This window comes from Strix aluco, chromosome 4 (genome assembly GCF_031877795.1).
Source record: "Strix aluco isolate bStrAlu1 chromosome 4, bStrAlu1.hap1, whole genome shotgun sequence".
Classification (NCBI taxonomy): Eukaryota; Metazoa; Chordata; class Aves; order Strigiformes; family Strigidae; genus Strix; species Strix aluco.
In genome coordinates, this window is record NC_133934.1 from 130,204,345 (window position 1) to 130,216,391 (window position 12,047).

The 12,047-nt window shown below is 41.3% G+C and overlaps 1 protein-coding gene across 1 annotated transcript in view; it reads left to right on the forward strand.

Annotated features, from left to right (window-relative positions):
* The window catches only part of MDGA2 (MAM domain containing glycosylphosphatidylinositol anchor 2), a 392,310-nt gene that overhangs the window by 345,610 nt on the left and 34,653 nt on the right, over positions 1-12,047 (forward strand). The window contains exon 11 of the mRNA XM_074821198.1: positions 11,744-11,921. Within this exon, the coding sequence (XP_074677299.1) occupies positions 11,744-11,921 (178 nt within the window). The remainder of the gene's footprint in view (positions 1-11,743; positions 11,922-12,047) is intronic.

Sequence of the window (12,047 nt, forward strand, 5' to 3'; positions counted from 1 at the left end):
GTAGATTGCTTAAAATGCAGCCTTGTTTTTCCAGTTCATTTACCAAGACAACCTTGCTTGTTCATAGTATTGACTAAGCAGCGAAGCTCCAGCGTGCCGTACTTTAAAAGGGTTGGGTTTGTCATCTTGATTGCAGCTACAGTCATTAATTTGTCACTGTGTAATTATTTTGTATGAAAAAATATGGTCATTTGTAAATAGCTTTTAGAAATCACAAGAAAATTAGTTAGTTCAGTAGTGACAGGAGTGCACTATCTGTCATTCGAGATCCATCCGGAGAAGGTTGTAGCACTGTGGGATTCTCACTAAGTCGTCGCCACTGAAATATGAAATGTGTCTTGGGACAGATAGATTCTTGATCATGGAAATGTAGTTGTTGGTATAAGCATGAAGTGTTTAATTTAAACTCAGGAACTTAATCTTGATGCCACTTTCATAATTATAACTCTTGTTGCCCTGATAAAAAGAATAGTCTGCCTATTGCAGATAGATGAACCCGCTGCTTAATATGCAAACCCACATCGTGCTGTTGGCAGGAGCATTGCTGGCGGTGCCCAGCTCACCCGTGATGTGGCTGTACTATGAGCTTTGAAGTGTGAGAGTCAGTGCCGGCCCAGTTTCCCAATACGTGAACTTCAAATTTGATATGTCACTGAGAAGGAATGAGAAAACTTTCTCTGAAAACTAGCCTTAACGGGGGTTAATAATTAAGCCGCATTTTGTGAACGTCCAACAGAACAGGGATTAAAAAATGAAAAACTCTTGGTAGATGTCTAGCAGTAGCGAAAGAGCAGGAGAACCTGCCCCGCTGAGGTTGGGAACAGTGCAGCTCCTGTTAAATCCCGCAGACTTCAGTGAATTCATCTGGGAGCCAGCCAGTTTTAAAGTCTTAAAATGGATTCTTTAAGGAGGGAAAAAAAAAAGATAGTGACTTGAATGCAGTGTCATCACATTCAAGGTTGTGGTTGATCTGAGTCCACACATTAGCGTCACATTGTGACCAAGATTTGCTCTACCAAGAGCAAAATCATACCACCCACTTTCAGTCAACGGGTGTTTCCACTGTTCCCATTAAAATGAAGGCAGAGAGGATGCATCTCCAGTGGGTCAAGCCAAACATGGCATGGTGGAATCTAACAGGGTTAGGACTGCATGGGTGATGGCAGTGATGAAAATACTCATTGTTCTCTGGGGAGATCAGAGCCACATATTACAGCCACAGAAAGAAAGAAAATAATTTTTCAAAAGGTTTTTATACTTGACTTCTTAGTAGCGTTCACATTTTTATTCAAACTGTAGATAACTTTGTTTCAAGAAAAGTTCCAAAACAATACCGGAACCAGTAACCCAGACAGACAGTTGATATTAAGCATCAATATGATAATCAGGAAACATTAGTTTTCCGTACTGCTGAGGTGAGCTTTGATCCTGGAGCAGAACAGACTTTAACCCCAGGGAAGGGAAGGTGGCACTGGGGGTGCTGTGGCAGGGTCTGGGAGCGAGCAATCACCAGTCCTGCAATGTCGATGGGCAATATGGTCAGTGTGAGGTTCAGCCTCTGATCTGTGAGTAGAGTTAGCTGATGGGTACAACACTTTATCTATCATTAATAGCAGACTGGATTTTTTTTTTTTTTAATTTAAACCATGGAGTGAGGATGCGTTCAAACTAATTGGCAATAAAACTGGCATGTGCGACACCATCAGGGCAGCTGTTCTGTATCACAGTGTTACTCAGGAGATGATAAATCCTCCTGCGTGTAGCATTTATGGAAAAAGCAGTGTAGAGTACAGGGAGTTTCCATTTCTCAGGGTCACTATTGCACAGAGCCTTTCATTTGTAACTATCCTGCTTAACATTGGAATTGAAGAATGAGGACAACTTTGTCTGTCTTTCATCATGGTGAACTGCATAGATTTGGTCACCCTCTGCTTGCTTCTGAAGGTGCTGAGGTCTGCCAAGACATTGTCTGCACATAAGGAACATTCTTCAGTCTCATTAATAGCTCTCTGAAAAATATTCTGACATTAATGTATTTCAGTTTTTGATTTGGCTTTGGAATTAGTGACCCAGATTCCTCCAAATTTTTTGTATTTCAAAGCATCCTTGTACATGTTTGTTGGTCAGCCTTTGGAGATGGCCAGTGCTCCAGTAGTTGCTTTCATTAGATGTTCAGTGATAAAGTGGAGTTCAGCCATGGGGGGAGCCTGAAGATCATGAAATAAATTAGCAAATGCATATAGCATAGCGTGCATCAGGTTAGGAACATAGGCAAATTCAGGATTTGGGGCTAAAAATTTTTTGGAATGGGCTGCCCAGGGAGGTGGTGGAGTCCCCATCCCTGGAGGTGTTCAAGAGGCGGGTTGACATAGCGCTTAGGGATATGGTGTAGTTGGGAACTGTCAGTGCTGGGTTAACGGTTGGACTGGATGATCTTCAAGGTCCTTTCCAACTGAGGTGATTCTGTGTAAAAGGCCATGAAACCCTACATGTTGAATTTCCTTGACATTTTCTTGTATGTTTTCAAAGTGCATACAAAAATGGTCCCAAACATCACTCAGAGTGTTTCTGAAAGTTTATCCACCCAGAACAAACCCTCTTTGGAACCTCACCTTCAAGCTCTTGCTTCACCGAGCACATGTTCAGTTTTGCTTGAGCAGCTGTGAATATCTTTGTGCTTTTCCATACCAGCTCCTGAGAGGGTGGAAGCTGCTCAGGACAGTCCTGGTGCTGTCTGGGCATCACGTGGAGGTGTTTCCTTTCCATAGTTTGTCTTTCACCGGAGACAGATTCAGGTAATTCTTTATAAATGATAACAGCGAATCCTGAGTTGCACAAACATTCAAGCAGCGATGAGCGAGTGCTTCCAGCTCTCTGATATTTACTGTCAGCAGGATGAACACAAATGAAACAAGTGAGACTTTCACGGAGCAGACACGAAGGGGCTGCAGCTCTGATCTCCGTGGTGGCTGCTCTGCTCCTCAGCAGGCGATAGCCACGTTCCACGGACTGCCGGCAGCGATGCAGCCACGGTGACCTAGAAAACGAACAGCTCCGCTTTAAAGAAGTAATAAAAAGTCAAGCGGTACCTGTAAACCAGAGAGTAACTTGTTCAAGCTTGTTATTTGAAAGATTAAAGTTCCTACCTTTCCTTTATTTTCAGTCTACAGATGTCTGTGGTCCCAGTCAGTTGATAATAAGAAAGTCTCTTCAGACAGCCCGGAGCAGGTCACTTCTCTGTGTGCTTCCTTCTGGTCACCGTTTGGCTTTATTGTATTTTTAACTTCTGCTTTCATTCAGCAGCGTACAGGGTCAGACGTATTCAAATACATATTATGTGCTCGTGAAAGGGATCTCTGTGAAGGTTGCATGGCCACTGCCTGCAAAATGGAGTATATAATTTTCTGTCTGTGCCATAGCATAGTTCTCATAGCCGTGCATGTACAGATGTGCATCAACTTTGCCACAAACAAAAAAGTGAATGGGAATAAATTTTATTGCTTTTCTGGTTAAAAAAAGTCATACCTGTTACAAATCCAGAGCTTGCCCTTTGTCCCTGTGTGTAAGGTTGTTAAAAGCAAAGAAACAACAACAACCTCCCAGCTATGAAATATCCTAAATTACAGTTTACCTAGCAAATGGGCTGAAGTGTCCTAATTGATATCATAACAGATGTTTTTATTATCATTAATTTGTATGGAAAAACAGAAGGCAGTGTATTTATTCTTCCAGTAAAAAAGTTTTTAGCAGATATTTGTGCTGTATTTTGATTTTAATCTAATGAAAATGACCTCTCTTTTCCTGGGCTACCATTTTCCACCCTGCCTTTAAAACCTGAGATGTAATGCATATTTAAAGAGGACTTAACTGTTGGATCATCTAGTTTCCAGCTTTTGCATACCAGCTTTCCTTAAATTGTTTCTGTCTCTTTCTTCTTCAAATATCAGGCCATAAATTTGGATCATGGACAGATGTTTCTGACATCTGAATCACTCATCCATCAATCTGTAGACCATAAAAACTGTGTCTATAACATTCTGCATCTTTGGACTCCAAGTTCCTAATTAGTAAAGACTCAAGGACTTTTAGTTCCTTAAAAAAGAAAAAAAAAAAAAAAGAGTAATATTTTTTATGCTTTTGTGTCTGCCACATAAAACCAATTACACAACATGGTAAACACAAAATAAGTAAAATAAATGGTAGGAGCAAATACAGAATGATTGTTAATGTAATCCTGCAAGGAGAAAGTCGATTACATGCCTGCGATTGTTCTTATGGATTAGAAGTTAGCTAATTGAAAAGGATTGTGCCCACTGTTAAATGTGCTTTAGATACTGTTTTCCAGGCAGAAAAGAGGGAAGGAAGAGGTTTATCGTGTGGCTGCCGTTTCCACGTGCCTCGTCTCCTGGTGAAGGGAGGCTGAGCGCTGGGTGCTGGTGGCAGCAGAGGCAGGTCCTGCCCAGCAGAGGGGTGGCCACATGCTCCTCCAGCAAATATCTCCAGCCTCAGAACGGTGTCCAACCTCACGCAGGGCACTTCAGCTCAGGGGACGTCCCTGGCAAACCTCATGGCGCGCTGGGCTTGACCTCTTGGTCTCTGTTGCTTCAAGAGCGTCTGGCATCTGCAGGAGAGCAGAGAGCAGGTACCAGCTCGGCACGGAAACAAGTGTGAGGTTTGGGCAGTTCCACTGATAGTGTGTGAAAACATCAAAAAAGAAAAGAGATGTCATCAAGAGTGGTGTTACAGGATGCACAGTGGAAAATAAACTGATGATGAGCATGGCAGAACATGCTTTGCAGCTGGCCTTGTTGGTTTTGCCTGAATTACAGATATTTGTCACTGTGAGTCATTTCAGGGCCGTAACTATCCTTTGAAATGAAGATGACACAGGAGACACCTACCTGATAAGGTTTATGTTCAAGACCAGATAGCTCTGATTATATTGCTGGGCAAAATTGGTAAAGAGCAGCCACTGGATTTCCACAGCAGAAATAAGGCAAACACTAAATGGGAGTTTTCCCTTGCGGTGTGCTGCAGATGGAAGAAGTATTTGCCCATGAACTGAACATTGCTATTTTATATATATAACTGCTAAAGAAAACTCTTTTTTTTATTAAGGAAAATCAATTGTCGTCATTGTTATAAATTGTGAAGAAATTACTTTAAAGACTGCCACAGTTTTTTATAGGAGTATACAGTAGATTAATTTACATTGCATTCAGTTGTCATTAATTAAGGAGATGCTTGTCTGACTTTTTGAGTCAATGAAGAAATTTATGGTTGAAATCAATAGGCCAGGTACAATGGACTAAGGATGTGTTTATTTTTTATAAACATAACTGTGCATATAGGCAATCAATATTTAATCATCCCATAGGATTAATTTCTCAAGAAATCTATATGTTCAAGTATTTTAGAGAATATAGTGTTTCTCAGCAGCAGGCACAGAATAAATACCCTTCCATTGACAGCATAGAGGAGATGGTTTCAGCCTGCTGCAATAAAACACTGCCACATTTTTACAGTCCCATTCTCAGGCTTCAGGGAAATACATTTTTCTTTTCTGCTAGCTTTAGGGAACAAAGATTTCTAAATATTCAGAGGTAACCAAGGAGTCCCTGTGAAGGCTTCCGTGCTCTGGATTGACTGAACGTAGGTATGCTCTGCTAAATTAATGACAGGTTAGGCACATGATAATGCTAACAAATGCTCCAGAAACTAATGTGATTTCTCCTCAGTGCTTTACAAATATTCAAAAGCCATTGGAAAACTGTTGATTTAGCTTGTCAAAGTAAATTTCCCAAAATGTGTTTCATCCTCGTCTTCGTAAGGTAAAGGGCTTTGATTATAAGAATTTTTCTCCTTCAAAAATTCTTTTTCAAGCAAATCCTGATTCTTACTAATTTTAAAGATCTGGACACATGATTTGATGTGCAGGCAGATGTTTTACAGTTGTGTTTGCTTGTGTATTCTCTCTTTGAAGCATCAGTCTTCACTTTCTGATATAAAAAAGCACAGCCTGAATGCTAGGGAGAGCCTGTACAGGTGGTTTCGAGGAAGTGGGTGATGTGGATTAGGCTCCTTCCCACCCAAGGGACCCAGAATAGATGCCCAGATCTCTGGAGGCAGGAGCAAAGACAGAAAGCTGGGTTGTTCTTGGTGCTTTAATGCCAACCAGTGAGTGACCAAGAGCTTTGGGTGCCTCCAGAGCCTGCCCAGTTTCATGCTAGGAGTTTAAACCACCCTAAGGCATTGTAGGAATCTAAATCCTATTTTTAGGGTGTCTTGGGCATTTCATTGTTGGCGTTAGGTGCCTCAGCATCATGCAGACCTTTAAAAATGTTGTGCTAGAAAACCCTTGTTCCTCCAGTCGGTTGCATCCGATTCCATGTAGATCTGACCTTCATTTTTTTCTGTATCAGCAAGTAAACGGGCTCAACTGCTACACTTATTTTCAACAGTTTTAATATTTGTCAGCCAAGGGTGCTGCTGCTGTTTCACACCAGATTTGGGAGGCAGCGACTGGCAGGGGTCTGTCAGGGATGTCCCCAGCTCTGGGAGCGATGCCTCCATTCAGCTGCTTCACTTCCAGTGCGAGGTTGGGTTTAATTTCCCAGTGGAAAGAGAAGGTTGAAAGCTGAATGTGGCGAAAGCTGTGCAGATACTGATTTTCTTTATTTATTTGTTCAACAGCAGAGCTAAAAAATCAGGCAAGGGGACATTTTGTGCCAAACCTAGTGACAGTTTTGAGGTGTTTGTGTTTTTTTCTGGTTTCCATGGTAAAAATGAAAATTAGAACGGATCTGGTGTTGATTGCAAGGCAAAAAGATGTGTGTTGCTTCCTATGGAGAAATACCAATATCCATTACTGACTTAGGATGCATAATACTGAAATGAAAAATCAAACTGTTTTGCTTTTAGCAAAATGAATAAAATAATGGAGCTTCTTTATTGCTGTTGTTTGGGTGGTTGTAGAAAAGGGTGATAATCTAAAGCAGCAGCTGAATTTGCTACAAATTCATGACTAGTTTTGTTAAGTGTAAACTTTAAACATGAAGTATTAATTATCAAAAATATTTGCTGAAATCTCTGTTTTCGTATTTCCTTATCCAAAGATGAGGTGTACTAGGGAATATTTTTACAAGACGACTGTAAAGGAGTCAGAAGTACCTTGAAGGAAAGGTGAGCTTACTTCAAACAGCTGCCAGAAAGTCAGTATTAGCTCACACAACTGGAAGCACAGTATTGTTAATACAGTACTCACAAATGTAATTGGTAACCAACATGCTGGCATAAAAAATGTGGCTTAAAAACCCACTAATGATGTATATTTTTTTTTTTTTTAATGTTGAGAATTAGGTCATTTTCTTCAGAGTTTTATGTTTCTCCGATTCCTAATTTTTTTGAAAGGGACAGACACAATCATGAAATTATGTTTGGTAGTATACCACTCACTTTGGGGACATAGTCAATGGTTTTAATCTTCCTTGTGAAGACTGCTTGTATTCAACTTGATAGTTTGGTTTTAAGAATATAAAATAAAATAAAAATTGGAATCAGAAGTACGATCAAGGAATTTTCCTTTTGAAGGACCAGCAGTCTTTGTGAGGTCTGCAGAGTAGTTTCTGTTCCAGTATATAAACATCACTTAAATTTTTTGAGGAGCTGTTTGGACCAAATAAGAAAAATATATAGAATTTAGGTTTCCATTTGTGGGCTGAATTAGTTGCATATAAATTTGTTCCCCATTTGAGAATTCTATAAATTGCTGCTTATTATTTTAATTTAAAATCAAGCACGTATTTCAGATAAAAGACTCAGTCTTAATTATAAAACATTTTAGAAATTGTGCCAGGAACAGCACTAGGTGCCTTACTGTAATCACTGTCTAGAAAGATACTGTGAGTTCAGCTCCTACCACAGTTTGGTAGGGTCAGAAATATTGGGTAGAATGGAGTTTCTCAGGAATTTTATTTTTATTTATTTATTTCTTTTTCAGTGTGGGAGCAGGGGTGTGTGAATGAAAAAGTTACTCTTTGAGAAAAAAAAATTCTCATTTACTTTGGTCATTTTACTTGAAGGACATTTTAAAATGGCCACATCGAGTTTAGAAAATTTTAAAGTTGTGTTTAAGAAATACAAACCCAAAAATACTCGTACATTTAAAATTTTATTTGACTAGCTGGGTAACTTGGTACATTTACAAACATTCACAAAGGCTTGTTTCCAGTTCCTCTCCTGAGTGCAGCAGCTTTTCTCTGGAAGCACTTTGCAGTTTGACCACGCTGGGCGTGGTGACTGTCTGTCCACATGGGTCCAGCGAGAAGATCCATATGGGCAAGTTCCTCAGGCACCTCTTTAAAAATACAGTCTAAATCTTCTCTTAATTATCCTTAATATTGTCTCTGCAGCACAGTCATCGCTTTGCTCTCAAGGATAAGAGACAAGAGGGAATGGCCTCAAGTTGCGCCAGGGAAGGTTTAGACTAGATGTCAGGAAGTATTTCTTTACAGAACGGGTTATTAGGCAGTGGAATGGATTGCCCAGGGAGGTGGTAGAGTCCCCATCCCTGGAGGTGTTTAAGAGTAGGGTCGACATAGCGCTGAGAGATATGGTGTAGTTGGGAACTGGCAGTGTTAGGTTATTGGTTGGACTAGATGATCTTCAAGGTCCTTTCCAACCTAGTTGATTCTGTGATTCTGTGATAAGGGTCTACTCAAGACAGGGCTTACCCGTCACCGGGAGGGCTCCCTGACAGCCTGTGAAGGTGCGCTTATGCATTATTCAGCGTATATGAAAGGTCCCGGTGCTGTTTCCGTTTGGTTTTTGCAATGTTTTAAATAATCTGTGCATCTCTGTTGTGAGCATTCAATGCAGATCAGAATTCAATGGCTGTTTTACCTGGCGTGCATGAGAAGCAGAGCCTTGGCCTTACACCTTCACGTGCTTTTCCAGACGTAGTATTGACCATACACAGTGTTTGTCACTTTTCTCCTGGGCAGCCGGGTTTCAGCGGTGCCTGGAAGGTTTCGGTGAGATGGGAGCAGGATTGGTGTGTGTGGCATAAACACAGAGCAGAGGATGGGAGGAACGGTTGCCCTAATGCATGCTGATGTTTGTTTCGCGAGCTGTGCGATGTCAAAATATCACACTGCAAAACCTGGGTGAAGCAGGTGTCCATGGCACGTTCTTATTCATGGCTATCTAAAGAAGAGACAAGGAGAAAAGACTGAATTTCTGTTAAACAACCTGTATCTTAGGTTTCGTCTTGTTTTGTTGGTCTCGGTACTCGGGTACAAAGAGCTGTGAAAGAGTTGGCATCTAACAGAATCTGTCAAATTGAAATTTTTCATTAGCTCCACTGGGATGATCTTTTAAAGATACATATTTTCAGTATCGTTATTACATTTAATAACTCTCTATAGCTTAGTGGCCTTGGGAAGCCATTAACAGAGGAACGCTCCACAGTTCAGGCTCTGTACAAAGTTGTGGTGGACACTTCATTAATATCACATCTTATGAAGTGGGTCATTTTAATGCTTGCAAGAGGGAGAAGGTGACACGGCTGGGGTTGGATGCTCTGGTGGTACTTCTCGGGGCAGACGCTGCAGGCTGCTGAGCTGCAGCATCTCTGGGCTCAGCAGCTCGCGACTCCCAGCCCTGCACTGGGGTGCCCTCAGCAATGCACTTACCTCCCGTCCTGCTCTACACCCACACGTCCATCCCAAAGCTTTCTGGTGCCAGGGCCAGGTTTCAAAGGCAGATCACTGCCCTGTGCATGTGCAGGATTTGTATTAACCAACATCCCTCTGCCTTGCACATCAGGCAGGCAGCAACGCAGTTTTCCCTTACGGTAACTTGTTTTTACATTTCTAACCTAATCTGAGTTTTTTTTACCTGGTGTTTCTTCTGTGCATGACTTAACCCCTGCAGGGCCAGCCCTGAAAAGCCACCTGAGCCTTATAGCATGGCTCACCCAGCACGTGCAAGAGCAGAAACCCTGAAGTAACATCTTAGATGCACTCAGCATTGGTCTAACTCAAGCCCTGCAAAGACTCAAAGTGCAGTAAAACACACATTGACCAGTGGCAGCAAAGCAAAGCTGATGTCTAGAGCTGTTCCATCATCCCAACTTTCTTAAGAAATTCTCTTGCTTCTTTGCTTTGCAGTCTGAGTTTTATTTAATGGGCATATAGCTGTACCTGTGTAATATACTTACAATATGTATTGATGATACAGTATTGACATCTCTGTCCCAGTGCTATGAATTTAAAGCTTGGAGTCTGTTAATGTTGCTGCAAATTTATGTGGATGAAATGTGGTAGATTTAGTACTGAATTTCAGCGATTTCAGTGTGCGTTTTTATTGCATCAGCAAATTAAAGTTTTGAAATAAAAAGTTTGCTGTCCTTAAAAATCTGTATTGGTGAGCATGTAATAGGTAAGAACTTGAGCGCGCTGGCAGGTGTAGTAAGCTTAGTGGAACATCTGATTTTAGCATCACTGCACCTGTACAGTTGTCTTGGGATGTGCGGTAAATATTTAATGATTTTTCCTTTGTTTTTCTGCAGATAGTGTCTGTAATAAGGCAGAGTATCTGCAAGTAATATTGCAGTATCAAATCACTCAGCTGCCCAAAATGTGTATGATTTCTGCTTATCTATAAACTAGTTAATGTTAGAGACAATGTGGCACTCTCTTCTTGTGATGCCTTCTTCTTAATTAGATTTTTTTTTTCTTTTCATTTCTTGGTAAGACATATAAATAAAAGAAACTATGGATTTTGATGTTGAAAAGAATGTGCAGTCTATAAAGCACAAAAATCTATGCTTTGCTTTTTTTAATAAAACAGCCTCTTGATTGCTCCTATTGACTTTCATTGTTCTCTGAAATCCATCCATCTTTGAGACTACAAGGATTGCTGATAATTATGCACTAAGGCCATTAATAGCTAGCCTATTTCTTTCTCACTCATCAACAAAAGTGGTAAGTGCTTGGAAATCAAACTGCATTTCAGTTCTTCACTGTGCTCTTATTAGCTTCAAATGATGTCCCAAATGACAGCTGTGAAACCTCGTTGCCTCTAACGAGGAGGCAGCACCCAGCTCACGGAGCCACGGCTGTCCCAGCCTGGTGTACACAGCAGCACACAACACATCTGCCGCTCCAGCTGGCCAATATTATTTTAAAATCATGGAGGGAATGGGGCTACTAAATATGAGGAGCCAATTTACCTGGTCAGGTTTGAAAGCGTAGCGTTTGAGAGCCAGTAGACTCAGCCTCAGTAAGCTGCGGAAATGAACTGAAATGAACAGCATATTTTTAAGGAAAAAAATTAAGGTTTTTTGACAAGTAGGGTTTTAAAGAGAGGGGCAGATTTGCAAAGAAATTTAGGGTCCTAAAGATGGAAGGATTCAATGAGATTTTTAAAAATGCCATTGGGCTGCCCAAGGTTTGGTGCGGGACCTGCACGGGCAGAGGAGGACAAGGCAGATGGCAGGCAAGGGTGGCCTCTTGGTGACATGGGTTTGCAATCAGTCATCTATATCTTACAGAAATGCTCAGTAGTGGGTTATTTCAGGGAGGTTTGTGTTCTTGCTGTATTTCTAATTCTCGTGGGCTGTCTGAAGGTTTAAGGACACACCTGGGGTTGCCCAGGTCTGTGTGTGCTCCCATTCATTTCTAAGGTGCAGAGAACATCTATCCCGAAAGCTCTGACATTTGCATCCTTCTTTTGATTTTAGGCTGGACAACAGCGTTGGTGGGAACAGGAAATTACTGTGAATGGAAATATTCAAAAGGGAGAATTAATTACCTACAACCTAACTGAGCTGATCAAGCCAGAGGCGTATGAAGTCCGTCTAACACCCATCACCAGATTTGGGGAGGGGGACTCAACTATTCGGGTCATCAAGTATAGTGGTAAGAAGACCTTTGTGTACAAGCGAATGTGTTGCGGTGCGTTCTGCACAATTCTGTCTGCTGTGCAGGGGGTGGCTGGGTTGCACGCTGTGAACTGACTGCCAGTCCTGCAAATAATGCTGCGAG